General features: G+C 43.2%; 1 protein-coding gene across 4 annotated transcripts in view; it reads left to right on the top strand.

Moving 5' to 3' along the window:
• The window catches only part of EXT2 (exostosin glycosyltransferase 2), a 163,443-nt gene extending 151,917 nt beyond the window's left edge, over positions 1-11,526 (top strand). For all 4 annotated transcript variants that reach the window (XM_055281850.2, XM_055281849.2, XM_055281847.2 and 1 more), the window contains exons 12-14: positions 466-594; positions 2,644-2,726; positions 10,745-11,526. In XM_055281850.2, the coding sequence (XP_055137825.1) occupies positions 466-594; positions 2,644-2,726; positions 10,745-10,883 (351 nt within the window). In that variant the 3' untranslated portion in view covers positions 10,884-11,526. The remainder of the gene's footprint in view (positions 1-465; positions 595-2,643; positions 2,727-10,744) is intronic.
• The last annotated feature ends 4,070 nt before the right edge of the window (positions 11,527-15,596 follow it).

The following is a 15,596-nucleotide window of genomic DNA, read 5'->3' as shown; positions in this document are numbered from 1 at the left end:
AATTTAGCTGTGTTCATATCGATTGTTTGTTGTTAGCTCAGCACTACTGCCCTCATATTTTTCAGGTCTCTAGATCCAGGAATGGGTTTTTTTATTTTATAACAAGCAAACAAAAAAACAAAAACTAAGGTTTACAATTCATGGGATTTATAGTAGTAGACTATGTATGCTTTATATTTTTGACCCAATAATTTCTACACTATTTCATATGTATGGTAGAATTGCCTCATTTTTCTTCTACTTTAAAAAGCACACACTTTGGTAGAAGAATGACCATATTGAACGTGCTTGGTCACTTGACCAAAAGCATTCTAATGCCTTCTTTTACCCTTCCTATTAATACAGCCTTGTGATTAATCTTCTGAGAGAAAGCTTGTCCCCATGCCTTGGCTATGCTGCCCCTTATTTATCAGCCAAAGGGAACTGCTATTTTTGAATATTTCTTCTTTCTGTCTCACTTGACAGTATTTTAATTACCTGTATACCTACAAAATGCCTGGGGATATCAAGAACTGGGTAGATGCTCATATGAACTGTGAAGATATTGCCATGAACTTCCTGGTGGCCAACGTCACAGGAAAAGCAGTTATCAAGGTAGGAGGCTCTGCCACTCACTTGCTTTGTGATCTTGGGCAAATATCTATTATCTGAGCCTAAGAAGTTCTTGTAACTATAAATTAAATATAGGACTAGATAAACTTTAAGCTCCATTTTAGCTTAAGGTTCTATGATTGATGCGGTCACATTGGGAAATTGAAGCTAAGCTTTGACAATTTAAACATGTTTTCTTTTTTTATACAGTTTCTTTAGTTGCAGTTTTTAACCTTCAGTATCAGAGATAAAGGCTATGATGATCAATCTATAAATCAAAAAATTATATTCTCAAAGCTGATATGGGTTCTAGTTCTTTTAGTTAAAGGATGTAGTTTAAATTTTTCTTAAGGTAGCTGGTTTTTTTTTTTTTTTTTTAAAAAAAAGATGTTGAGAAAATAGTACACCTCATACAGTTATGTAACTGTAGCTGTCCTAAACACAACTAATTTAATTGTTTTTAAATATCAATTACCAGTTTTTAAAAGTACCTTTCCCATAACATATTAAAAGCTGAGAATACACAAAGATCTGTGGGAGGCCTTTGTATCTGTAAAAGATGCCTGTTTATTCCTGAAATTTAGACATTGCTCAAATAAGATCCCTAGATATGTAGAGAAGGTACACTTCTTTATATGAGTAGAATCATCTTGTTCTTTTTTGCTTCTAGATTAGAATTTTGTATGTTAAAATGGGCAATGCCAGGTTCCCTAGCAATCTGCCTAGAAAGCCAAATTCCCGGGTGAGCTTATGCTGGAAGCATGGTACAGCATTATCCATTGATTACTCTGCTATTAATTGATAAGAGAAGCCAGATTAAACCAAAGTGAATAGGGAAGGAGGAAAAATCACTATCTGTGCTCACCAAACTTGCCCCAGTTCACACCCTGTCCCCCAGCTCTCTAAATAACTCAGTGAACAGCTGACCACAAAAAAATTAAATAATGTAAATTGTTAGAGTTGTTTTAAAGGGACCCCTCCCATCCCCAAATTTGCTTTTTTTTTTTTTTTGGTGAGACTGAGTCTTGCTCTGTCACCCATGCTAGAGTGCAGTGGCACAGTCTTGGCTCACTGCAGCCTCCGCCTCCTGGGTTCAAGCAATTCTCCTGCCTCAGCCTCCCAAGTAGCTGGGACTACAGGTGGATGCTGCCACGTCTGGCTAATTTTTTTTTTTGTATTTTAGTAGAGACAGCGTTTCATCATGTTGCCTAGGCTGGTCTCGAACTCCTGAGCTCAGGCAGTCCACCCGCCTCGGCCTCCCAAAGTGCTAAGATTACAGATGTGAGCCACTGTGCCTGGCCCCAAATTTGCTTTTTAACATGCTTCAACATGTTTTTAGCTGCGGCTGCTTACTCTGGACAGTAATGCCCAGTGTCTCTATGCTTCTTAGCCTAGACTTAGTTATCTAGCTTTCTTTCCCTTCCATCTCTTCACTGTTTATTTATCTTTACTAGGTTGGGATAGCAGCTTCCCCTGAGTTTGCTAGGAAGATCGCTAGTTAAGGTTTGAGAATGTAGTAGGGAGTCAGGGAAAAAGATTCAGAGTATGAGGGACCATTCAATTTTTTTCTTGACTGAAGGGAATTGCAAAATAGCTTGGCATCTTCAAGAGCATGGTGCTGCTCATAGCATTTGCCATTAGCTGTAAAGAGGAGAAAGAGCGCCTGTTGGAACTAAGGTTACGGTGAAAGTTATGGGAAGCTGTATTTCATCGCCCTTATGGCTACAAGAACAAATGGTGTTTATACAAGGACCTTGGCAGTGAGAAAACAGTCATTAAACAGGAATTAAGGAGCTTGTCATCACCACTTCTTTCCAGTTACAGAAGGCAAAAGCCCTCCAAGCCTTTTTTATTGGGCCCTTGTGAGTTCTGCCGTTGGCCGAGCCAGACAGAGTTGAATGGAGGAATGGCAAGGTGTGTGTGTGTGTGTGTGTGTGCACGTGCATGCAACATCTCAGCTTACAACACAAAAGAATGCAGTGTGGTATCACAAGCATGATTTTATTGTCCTTGACACTGACAGCCAGGTATGCTCTTGTCCTCCTCTGGCAGGTAACCCCACGAAAGAAATTCAAGTGTCCTGAGTGCACAGCCATAGATGGGCTTTCGCTGGACCAAACACACATGGTGGAGAGGTAAGTGAGCCTCCAACCACAAGTGCGCCTTAGCCTCTGATCTCCATTTCCTGCCTTAGGCCTGTTTATGGGGCTTTGTTGGAGATATAAGGACAGCAGCTGGTAGCCATAGTCACCTCCATGTGCACTGTGGGAATTGGGTTAGTTCAAGCCCAGGTCACCCAGAGAATTAATTTGGAATGCTACTCACTCAATTTGTAATGGCTGGAAGGGTCTTAAAAATATAGTGGGCCTTAAGCTCCAGAAGCCAAATTCTCCATGTGGACTAAGCAGTTAACCATCTATAGTCATTTGAGTGGAAGCTAGTTAATTCCAAGGAAATACTGGATTATTTTTCGGGGTAATAGCTCCACGTTATAGTAAAAGCTTGATTAGAAAGAATTAAACCAAACCCACCAGAGACAAATTACCTTTGCTGACACTGTGGAAATGCCTGCCAAGAACAGGATCGAAAGCAAAGCCCTCATATTACAGACAGAGGGGCGAGACAGCTCTGAAATACTCTCTTTATTTCTATTCAAGTCAGTTACTCAACAAGCACACCTTTGTGTGGAATGTAATCCTAGGCCTTGTAGGTAAGAATTAAAGGAGTGGGAGATGTATGTCGTCCATTAAGACTATACTAGACCTAAGAGTTCTCACTTGTGCCCCAAAAGTCCCCAAGCTTTGAAGTGCCTGATTCAAGCCTAGTACTTTCAGAAGACAATTCTTTATACAAGACAGCAAACTCTGACATCCCAGTAGTGCTTGTCAGGGGACCAAAATGCACTCAGATAAGGATACAGTAGCCTTTTAGAATGAAATATCTAGTTCAGATTTCACAGATCTCATATGCCTGTGCTTGCAGAATTCATTTCTGAAATCTGTCAGCTATATTAAAATTCTTCAAGCCTAGAGAATTTGTGTGTGTGTGTGCAGAAAGTTGTTTCAGTTGGCCTGGCTTCTATAATGTTTTACTCTCTAAATAATCTCTTTATCTTTTTCATGGATAAACATTACCCAGATGACATGACCTTTACCAGCTGTTGATGTGAAATAATATACTATCACTGGTATCATAAGTATTTCACAGTTAACGGTAGTGACATACACTGTCATAGCTCCTTTGGAAGAGACCCCAATTGGACTTCTATTGGAGTACAAGAAATTGTTATTTAAACCTACCCCATTGTCTGTGTTTGGGGAAAATTCATAACAGTAAGCTAAGTGGTCATTAATAGGGCTGAGTTAAAATGGTGTATCAGATATATGGTCCAGGAAAGGAAGTATAGGAAGAAAAGTTGACCTGATGATGGCCTTGAAGTTCATGCTGAGGCTAAATAACTCCTCTAGCACTACTGAGATCTTAACAAATGTAAAGAGGTTTAAAATGCAGTAAGAGCCAGGTGTGGTGGCTCACTCCTGTAATCCCAGCACTTTGGGTTGCCAAGGCTGGTGGATCACCTGAGGTCAGGAGTTCAAGACCAGCCTGACCAACATGGTGAATCCCCGTCTCTACTTAAAAAAAAAAAAAAAAATACAAAGTTAGCTGGGCGTGGTGGCACATGCCTGTAATCCCAGCTACTTGGGAGGCTGAGGCAGGAGAATCGCTTGAATCTGGGAGGTGGAGTTTGCAGTGAGCTGAAATCGTGCCATTGCACTCCAGCCTGGGCAACAAGAGTGAAACTCCATCTCAAAAGAAAAAAATGCAGTAGGGAGATTTAATTTAGATATAATTATTATTAAACACTGGAGTGAGTAACTAAGGGAGATATGGAGGCTTCCTCTTTGGAAGATCTTTTTTTTATTATTATTAAGAGAAAGGATCTTGCTCTGTTGTGTGGTGTTACAATCATGGCTCACTGCAACCTTGAACTCCTAGGCTCAAGTGATCTTCTCATCTCAGCCACCTGAGTGGCTGGAACTACAGCTGCATGCCACCACGCTAACTAGTTCTTAAATTTTTTGTAGAGACAGGGTCTCACCATGTTACTCAGCCTGGTCTTGAACACCTGGCCTCAAGGTATCCTCTCGCCTGGGGCTCCCAAAGTGCTGGGATTATAGGCATGCTAGGATATGTTATGATATGTAGGATATATAGTTAGGAGGAGATGCTGATGGAGGGATTGGAGCGAACTGTTGGACTTTAACAGTGTCAAGGACCTTAACAGTGTTAACATGTATATGTAACAATGCTATTTGTGATGAGTGCCCTGAGAGATGCTCAAAGGGCTATAACTGATCAGGTGAAAGACAAGTAACTTTTTGCTAGGTTCGTTATTAAGAATAACTTTCTAAAAGAGGTGACACTTGAAGTGATCCTTCAAAAATCACTAGAATCCCAACCAGTAAAACCCTGGGCCAGAAGCAGAGACTCTCAGCAGTGGAAACTGGATGGTTTGTCAAGGGTGCCTGATCAGCAAGTTCAAGGTTTATTTGGCAAACAAGAAGAAGCCCAATTTGGAGAGCTTAGAATGCTGGCCTATTAGTGCTGGACTCCAAAGGGCTTTGAATCCCCAAATAAGGAGCTAGAATTTTTTCCTTCAGGCTCTGGTAAGCTATAGAATTTTCGAACACGAGACTAGCTGGATCAAAGTATTGCTCTGAGATTAATTTGGAAGTAATGCACAGGGTGGAATGAAGAGTGAAGAGATTGGAGAAAAGACTAGTTAGAGCCTTTAACTAAGCTGCATGTGGAAAGGAAGGAACAAATTAAATTACAACAGATTTTTTTTCCCAAAGGAAGATGTACCTGAACATGGTTTCCAACTGAAGAGATGTGGGGAGGCTATGAAGAAGGAGTTGACAAACGTCCCTTTAAGATTTTGAGTGGTAGTAGTACCTTCAGCAGTGTAATAGGTTTAGGAGGAGATGCTGATTAGGGGGGAGATTAGAGTGAACTCTTGGACCTCAGCAGTGTCATTAATGGGGACAAGAGGTGATGTTAATCAGGGGTGAAGTTGGAGAATAATAAGATATGTGATTTGGGGGTCTTGCCCTCTGTATATACTTTTTTTTTTTTTTTGAGACATGGTCTCACTCTGTTGCCAGGCTGGAGTTCAGTGGTGCAATCTCAGCTCACTGCAACCTCTGCCTCCGAGGTTCAAGCGATTCTCCAGCCTCCGCCTCTCGAGTAGCTGGGAATACAGGCACGTGCCACCGCACCCGGCTAATTTTTGTATTTTAGTAGAGACGGGGTTTCACCATGTTGGCCAGGATGGTCTTGATCTCCTGACCTCATGATTCGCCCACCTTGGCCTCCCAAAGTGCTGGGATTACAGGCATGAACCACCCTGCCTGGCTTTTTTTTTTGGAAGGCCGGAGTTTTATTATTACTCAAATCAGTCTCTGTATGTACTTTTATATATGTATATCAAGATATAGATATGTGGAACTAGAATTTCAGAAAGAGCTTTAAAAAAAAAAGTTGAGCCCAGTCATCCCTCAGTATCCACAGGACATTTGTCCCAGGACCTCTGGAGGATACCAAACTTCATGCATGCGCAAGTCCCTTATATAAAATGGCCTAGGATTTGCATATAACCTTCACATATCCTTCTTTATAGTTTAAATCATCTCTAGATTACTTACAATCCCTAATACAACATAAATGCTATGTAAATAGTTGTTACATGGCATTGTTTAGGAAAAAATGACATGAAAAATCTCTGTACATGTTTAGTATAGATGCAGTTTTTTTCCAGATATCTTTGATCCAAGGTTGGTTGAATCTACAAACATGGAACCCTTGGATATGGATGGCTAACTGTATTTGGCAGTCATCTGTCCAGAGACAGCAGTTGACTAAAGAAAAGCAAAGGCAGAGTCTTGGGAAATTCTGACATTTGGGAGACACAAAGAGTAACTGAAAACAGAGAGGCAACCACTGGAAAGGCCAGGAGAGAACCAGGATATACAGTGCTCAGAAGCATGGAAGGAACAAGGAATAGGCAGGCTGGAGAAGGTCTTTGAATTCAATGGTTGTTGGTACCTTACAAAAATAATAGCCAGGTGTGGTGGTGGGCACCTGTAGTCTAAGCTACTCGGGAAGCTGAGGTAAGGGGATCACTTGAGCTTAGGGGTTCAAGGCAGTATCACTCTAGAATTGCACCTGTGTGAATAGCCACTGCACTCCTGCCTGGGCAACATAGCAAGATCCCCATCTGTAAAAAAATAAAAATAATGTCATAGAGTATGAAGCCAAAGGGTTATAGAGTATGAGTCGATGGTGAGGAAGTAGAGTTAGTGAATGTAAACTACCCTTTTGAGAAATGTAACAGAGAATGGAAGGAAACAAATCTGGAAATAAATTAGCAACTGGGAACAAAACTATTTATATTAAAAACTGAGTCACTGAATTGTTAAATAAGGCATTTAGATAGGGAGGGAAGAAGACATGAGTTAAGCCATCTTGGGTGGATAAAGAGATGGTGTTACAACTGTAGAATCCATCCTTCCTTCCTCTTTCCTCCCCGTCTTTGGCTGGTCTCCTGGCCTCAAACAGGCCTCCTGCCTCGGCCACCTGAGTAGCTGGGACTATAAATATGAGCCACCATTCCCAGCTGTTTTATTTTTAATAATAATCTTTGCAGAATACACATTTTACGCAAAACAAAGCAGTTAGCCTCTTTACAACTGTGTGTGACCTTGTGTTGTGTTTTGTGGTTCAGTAGCTCATTTATTCCTATATTTGGGGGTCTGGGATCAGAAATCTCAGTTGTGTAGGAGTGTAGCTTCCATTACTACCCAGCTTCCATTTCCAGGATCCGCTGTTAGTTCTTTTTTTTTTTTTTTTTGAGACGGAGTCTCGCTCTGTCGCCCAGGCTGGAGTGCAGTGGCGCAATCTCAGCTCACTGCAAGCTCCGCCTCCCGGGTTCACGCCATTCTCCTGCCTCAGCCTCTCCGAGTAGCTGGGACTACAGGCGCCCGCCACCACGCCCGGCTAATTTTTTGTATTTTTTTTTAGTAGAGACGGGGTTTCACTGTGGTCTCGATATCCTGACCTCATGATCCGCCCGCCTCAGCCTCCCAAAGTGCTGGGATTACAAGCGTGAGCCACCACGCCCGGCCCCGCTGTTAGTTCTTTAAGAGTCAGAAGCACGTGTCGCTGTTCATTTTGACAAGAGTCTTCACCAAGGTTAGGGCAATATGACAGGCAGACAGTATTGACTTAAGAAAAAGAACATAGTATTTTGAATTAGGCTAATCTTTATTCACATGATGAGTTTGCCACACTTATTAGCTGTCTGACCTAAGGAAATTGACTTTACCTTATCTGAACTTCAATCTGTTCATCTCCTAACATACGGATATTAATGTCTGTGAGATCACAATGTCCATTCATAGGTTCAACAAATATTTATTGAGCATCTTTATACCCAAGCTGTTATGTGTGGGGATAAATGAAGTAGTGACACATGAAAGCCTGTAGCACAGGGCCTGGGAATGTTAGTTTCCTTCCCAGTTTCCCCAGTGTTAGTCCTAAAGACTCCTGGTTACTTTAAGTAATGGTGTGTGTTTGAAAGGAAAATAGAAAACCATTAGTTCTTTCTTCCCCAGACACCTTCATCACTTCAGAGAGAGTCACTGGCAGTTCTTGGTGTGTTTATACTTGATTGGAAAACCAACAAAGGAAAATGGCTACTGACGTGGTAGCTGGACCCGTGACAACAGCTCGTGTGGGCCACCGGCAACCAGCCAAAGTCCTGTCTCCCCTAACCTGCTCTCCAACCCAGACCCTCTGTGTGAAAAGAAAGTAGGAAGCACTGCTATTACCTGGCAGGAGAGTTAAGGACCTTGACCATTCAGCAGAGGCCTGCTGATTCTCCAGTGTGGGCCTGTGTGAAGGAGAAAGAAGTACTCACTAGACCTGGGTTAGCCAGGGGCAGCTGTCAACAAATCAAGCTGGCCTGAGCCCCTGTGGCTTCTTGCCTATGACCCATTCCTGTTGGCAGATCTAGTTACAGAGGAGACATTGTCCTCAATACTCTCTACAGGGCCATGGAACCACTGTCCTCTGCCAAGAACCAGGATTCTTCTTTAATACATACTTGCTAGTACCTATGCTGGGAACAGCTGGGCTTTGCCGGCCAGAGTCTGTATGCATAACTAGAAATGAGAAGAATCTGGACATATTTACAGGTGGAACAACAGTCAAAAGTAAAACCTTGGAGAGATTTGATTTTATCTGCCGTGCTTTGACCCCATAATTTGAAGAGAGGGAAGCTGTTGTCCCATGCTTGGTCCACCTCACTTTGTTAAAGTTCGTCCATCTTTTCCCAGTCTCCCTTCAATCTGGAACTAGGAACACCACCTCCTGAGTCTCAAAAGACTTCCAGCAGGAGGGAAACTCAGTCACTGGCATGTAATGATAGAGTGTGATCCAAAGAGCAGGCTCTATTGCCAGCTCAAACCTGAGTTTAAAGCCCAGTTCCACCACATTCTACCCCTGGGTCCTTGGGCAAGTTACTTAACCTCTCTGAACCTTAATTTCTTAACCCATAACATGAGGCTACTATAAACCCAATAGCTGGGCAAGGGGGCTGATGAGTATGGGGGAGGATTACTTTAAGCAATCCATGAGATATGTATGTAAATTATCTGTTACATAAAAGGTGCTCAGCAGTTGTTAATTTCCAGTCCCCTTCATTGGACCCTCGAATTGTGTTAGTAAGTACATTTGTATCATCTAATTAAGACTTAAGCCTCAGAAGCCAGAATGCCTGCTTTGGCTCTAGCTTTTTCTAGTTATTTGACCTTTGAACATGTTATTTATCCTCTCTGTATCTCAGTCTTCCCATTATAAAATGGGAATGATAGTCCTACCCCATAGGGTTGTTGTGAGGATTAAGTGCATTATTAATGCATAGAAAGCAATTTTAACACAGCTTGGAACATACAGTAAATAGTAGTTGTTGCTTTGTGGTTTTGGTGGACATGATGATGTTATGAGTTAAAAGCTCAAAATGAAATAATAACAATTCTTTTTTAGAAACATAATGACCAAGAGAGAAGTTCGTTCTTTTTGTAGTGCTCTCAGATGTCCTGGGCCCGACCGAGGCAAGAGTGTTGACCTTTCTGAAATCCATCCTTGAGGTCCCCTTGACTTCAAAAGCAGCTTTTCCAGGCTTGTTTTCCCGCTGGCCTAATGCTGAAGCGTCCTCATTACCCAGCTGTCACACTCAGTTGGCCTGATTGACCAGAGCCATTCCCGAACACATGCCTGACCTGCTTACCTCTGAGAAGGCTGGCTTTGGGGGTGAGGGGGAGATAGGGAGACAGCCTCTCCCCTCCTCCGGCGGTGCTGCGCTGCACTGGCACTGAAGTAGTTGTTGCTAAAAGTTCTGACATGGGAGTGACAAAAATGATGAAAATTATGAAGACTGTCCTGTGTGAACTTCAGCTTTCACAGAAGATTGTGCAGATTGACATAATTCCCAGAAATTGCCACTTACAGGCCCTCCGTCAATGTTGGTTGAGTGAATGGTTTGTTGTTTGAAATTTGGCCCTGTCACTTTTTTTTTTTTTTTTTTTTTTGCCTTTCATCACTTTGTGAGCAAGATCTCTCCTCTGCCTTTTAAACTTCAGTAAACTGAAGCTCAGATCCAGGTAGTTTTGTTTCTTTCCATCCTTTGCCTTCTCTTAGCTGGCAGAGATGGGGTTAAGAATTGTTGGCAGCTAATCCACCTTGGTTTGAGGCCCTCTCACACTGAGCTGGAGGAATGACTGGAATTTGAGGGGGAGGGGAAAAGATACTCTGACCTTTGCAGGCCCGTGGCCTCCAAGCAGCATCTCCTGTTCACGTTCTCTTACTGAACTAATAGTCCAAGTACCCCCAGTTCACCTTTTTTCCACACCTGTCAACCTTTTTAAGAACCTGGGAGTAGATTGTGGCTACTTGAGCTTTTTTTGTTGATGTTGAACATTATGTATTTTGTTGTTATCTCTCAGCCTCTTGAACATATTATCTTTTCTCCCTGCCCCCATCCCTCTCATTCTGCTCAAACCCCTCCTCCCCACCTCCTCCCCAAACCCCACAGGTCAGAGTGCATCAACAAGTTTGCTTCAGTCTTCGGGACCATGCCTCTCAAGGTGGTGGAACACCGAGCTGACCCTGTCCTGTACAAAGATGACTTTCCTGAGAAACTGAAGAGCTTCCCCAACATTGGCAGCTTATGAAACGTGCCATTGGTGGAGGTCTGAATGTGAGGCTGGGACAGAGGGAGAGAACAAGGCCTCCCAGCACTCTGATCTCAGAGTAGTAGGTTAAGGGTGGAAGGTTGACCTACTTGGATCTTGGCATGTACCCACCTAACCCACTTTCTCAAGAACAAGAACCTAGAATGAATATCCAAGCACCTCGAGCTGTGCAACCTCTATTCTTGTATTTCTTATGATCTCTGATGGGTTCTTCTCGAAAATGCCAGGTGGAAGCCTTTGTGGCATGCTCCAGATTTAAATCCAGCTGCGGCTCCCTTTGTTTTCAGTTCCGTGTAACAATCTGGAAGGAAACTTCACGGACAGGAAGACTGCTGGAGAAGAGAAGCCTGTCAGCCTATTTGAGGTCTGGGGAATCATGTAAAGGGTACCCAGACCTCACTTTTAGTCATTTACATCAGTGAGTTCTTTTGGGGAACCAAACCCAGAATTTGATGCAAAAGCCAACATCTTGGTGGGATTTGATAAATGCCTTGGAACCTGGAGTGCTGGGCTTGTGCACAGGAAGAGCACCAGCCGCTGAGTCAGGATCCTGTCAGTTCCATGAACTATTCCTCTTTGGTTTGGCTTTTTGATATGATTAAAATTATTTTTTATTCCTTTTTCTACTGTGTCTTAAACACCAATTCCTGAGAGTCCAAGGAACCACCTTTCTCCCTTGATATATTTAACTCCGTCTTTGGCCTGACAACAGTCTTCTGCCCATGTCTGGGAACACACGCCAGGAGGAATGTCTGCATCAAGCGTAAGAAGGTCCCAAATCGTAACCATTTTAAGAGCAGATGACTCAGAAACCTCCAGAGGAATCTGTTTGCTTCCTGATTAGATCCAGTCAATGTTTTAAAGGTATTGTCAGAGAAAAACAGAGGGTCTGTACTAGCCATACAAGGAGTCGCTGTAGCTGGTACCCGTAAAAGTTGTGGGAATTGTGACCCCCATCCCAAGGGGATGCCAAAATTTCTCTCATTCTTTTGGTATAAACTTAACATTAGCCAGGGAGGTTCTGGCTAACAGTAAATGCTGCTATACAACTGCTTTGCAACAGTTGCTGGTATATTTAAATCATTAAATTTCAGCATTTACTAATACTGCACATGTGTGAATTATACCTCTTTAAGCCCAGTTGATGAACAAATCTACCCTGGCAAATGTTAAATGTTATGGATTCGAAACAGATTTATCTGGCTCTAATATTAAGATTAGCCACAGTTTGGGCTTTAGCCATAACATATGTCCCCAAAACACAAAATACATAACAATTTGCTTAGAATATGGATATAATTACAGAAACCTAGTTGTTTTGCAAGTCAGCGTCACTCATACATCATCCATTGTTCTGTTGAGTGACATGAAGGTGGGCAGTTATTATGTTGTAGTTTCATCAAGAGTCACTTCAGATGTGTTCCCCAGACTTTGAGAGGTCAAAGAAAATTTCAGAAGTAGCAAAGTTGGAAGTGGAAATCATAAGAATTTTGTCTTCTTTCATTTGAATGAGTGATCGAATCATGGACTATTATTGCCAAAGGGGGCAAGTGATCATCTCATCCAGTTTGTTCATTTTGCAGATGCAGAAACTGAAGTGATTTTTTTCAGTTTCTGACAGCAGCAAACACAGGTGCTTACCAAATACTTTTGATTTGGGTAATGTGTACTGGTCAGTAGGAGACATGGGAAAGCATTTTGGTCTCATATATTCATAATATTGGGGACAATATGATAGAAAGCAAGGAAAAATATTTCTGTTGTCACCCAGGTACCAGAGGCTGACAAGCACAGTGAGGACCTCTAACCTTTCTAGGGGTTTTCTAGTTTGTTTTCCAAGATGTAGGGCAGGTATAGGGGAGGGTCTTACATTGAAATCTCTGCTGAAAGCTATGGACTGTGCTGGCATCATGTATGTGTCGTATTGCCCTGGCTTCTTCAGATATTTCTGCCCTTTTGCTCATCATTGAATGCACTACCTTAGTGGGTGGTTTCTAATGCAGCTTCTCTCCCAAAGGGTACATTTTTAAATTTTTATTTTTTTTTAATCTTGATAGTCCTTTGATTTGGGAAGAGGAACTCTTTCATCTGAGTTCATTGTGAGCCCTAGAGAGCTGTGTGACTTTATCATCGTCATAGGGGTCATTGGACTTTAAAGGCATTACAACTCCATTTAAAGTACCTCATTACTCCCAGGAATATTGGGTGTTAGATCTTGCAACATAGCATAAAACAATTTATGTTAAAGAAGGAGCATTATATCCTAGGCACTCAAAACAACCTCAAAGGTGATGTTACCCTATGAACAGATAGGTGGTTACAGTCACCGTAGAAATTCAGGACAGGGATATAGCAGGTGATGGCGATTCATGGATTCAGAGTGGGCTGGGGACTCCACTTCATTGTTAGTGTATTTCTGAGCTGCTGACCAGCAAACCTCACCCATAAGCTTAGGTCAGGATCATCTGTCCTTGGGATGCCATAGAGCCTGGTTTCAGAAGCGGAACAATCATGCTAATTAAAATGTCGTGTTCTGGCCTACAGCAGACAACAGCTGGTTTTAGATTAAGGAATCTTTTTAAAGAAACACATCTTACTGGCTTATAGAGAAGACGAACTTGAACTGGCCCTGGCCCAACTGCACACTGAGCCACTGGCTTTGCCCGCAGGGACCTAACTGGGATGGGCCTGCTTGGAATGCCAGGGCTGGAAATACTTTTTTATTTTGCTGATTAATATTACATAGTTGTTAAAATGTTTATCTCATGTATTTTACCAACCCTCACACATTTAGGTATAAACCTCCTTTTCTGGGAGAATTAAAGAGGAAAACAGCAACTTTAGTTGTCAGAATCTTGTGTTCTTTCCTGCCAGTGATGATCTGCTGTATAATTTTTTTTTTTTTTTTTTAGACAGAGTCTTGCTCTTGTCGCCCAGGCTAGAGTGCAATAGCATGGTCTCGGCTCACTACATCCTCCGCCTCCCAGGTTCAAGCGATTCTCCTGCCTCAGCCTCCTGAGTAGCTGGGATTACAGGCGCTTGCCACCACGACCGGCTAATTTGTTTGTATTTTTAGTAGAGGCAGGGTTTCACCATGCTGGCCAGGCTGGTCTCGAACTCCTGACCTCAGTGATCCGCATGCCTTGGCCTCCCAAAGTGCTGGGATTACGGGCGTGAGCCCCCATGCTCAGCCGCTATATCCTTTACTCAGTGTCGTCAAGTTCAAAGCTCTGACCACCCTGGTTTCTCTGCCAAAGCCTCATCTACTTCCAGCTGGGCTTTGAACTAGTGGTTTTTAAGTGCTGATTTCTCTGCTGCCTTTGGAAAATAGTGACCATCATGCTGGTCTGTGCTGATGCAGACTGGGAGCTGGAAGAGACAAACTCCCTCTTTGCTCTCATTGGCCGAAGGTGTTGCTAATAACCCTGTGATCCTAGCTTCCTTCTGGGATGATAGCCTCTGACAGGCGCCACGCCAGGAGGAAACTAGAGCATCTTTATCACTGAAAGATAGCACGTTTCTAGCCACAGGTTCTGAAGTTGATTTGAGGTTAAAATCCAAGAAGCTTTGGTAGTTTTCAGCCAAGATAGTAATCAGAAAGTAGATGAAGCAGAGACTGGGTTTGGGAAGTGGTTGAGTTCTGGGAAGGCTCTGCCTAGCTCTGCAGTTAGATCCTGTGAGGGCCCAGCTGATAGGGTAAAGGCTTTGGGTGTTGGAGACTTCCCATCAGCCACCCATCCTGAGCCTGGTGTGTTTCCTTTGCTTTGTAGCTCCTTTGGGAGTATGCTGCTTTTCCCATTTCTCTTGGCTCCGGTACTCCTCCATTGCAGCAAGAGAAGCCACAATGGGCTGTTCCTCAAGCAGCCCTGGCACAGAGAGGCAGAGTAGAGAATGCTAAACTGGCCCCATGTCTCCTCCAGCCGCTTCCTGAGGAGCAGTCCTGGCAGGAGTGTTAACCATATTGGCAGCAGCTTCCATCCAGAGAGACTTTGAACGCAACTTGAGCTTTCCACGGCAGGGCCTGGAGGCATGTGAAACCTGTGGGGCCCTGCCCCTACTCACCTCACCCCTGAGCTCTGTCCAAGCCCTGGAGCTCCTGTCCTCGGCCTGTGTTTGGTACTCACCCACTTTCTACTTCTGAGTAGAATCAAGGGCAGCGTTTGGTCCCATTATACCAGCCATGCATCATCTGTGAACAGGCCTTATTGAGCTTATCTTGGCAGAGGAAAGTCAGGCAGACAAGACCCACTCTAAATTTTAATGTTTCCCCCTCATTTTAGGTGGGAGCTGTGAATTCATCTGAAGACTGGGTGAGGGCATTGTAAGCTCAAGCCACAGCCTCTTTTCCACCTCCATTAAATGGACTGTTAGGGATCCCCAGCTTCCCCAGTTTCCTGGGAGGGTGTGTGGGTCTGTACAGGCAACCTTGTGTCATTCTTTCAATTTCTGGCTCGCCATTGCTGGCAACAGTGGGACGATGACCAGAGAAAGTTTGGCCCCCTCTCCCGAGCTTCCAGGCCTCTTTCCTTTTCAAGAAATAGTTGAGTCACCAGCATCTGTATCTGGCATTTTGTTTCTTCACATTTGCAACCACTTCAGGGTAGAGGTTTTTTTTTTGGAAACAGAGTCTCACTCTGTCCCATAGGCTGGAGTGCAGTGCTGTGATCATGGCTCGCTGCAGCCTCAAACTCC

Source organism: Symphalangus syndactylus, chromosome 6 (assembly GCF_028878055.3).
Source record: "Symphalangus syndactylus isolate Jambi chromosome 6, NHGRI_mSymSyn1-v2.1_pri, whole genome shotgun sequence".
Lineage (NCBI taxonomy): Eukaryota > Metazoa > Chordata > Mammalia > Primates > Hylobatidae > Symphalangus > Symphalangus syndactylus.
The sequence above is the reverse complement of the archived record's forward strand: the minus strand, read 5'-3'. Positions and strand labels throughout refer to the sequence as shown.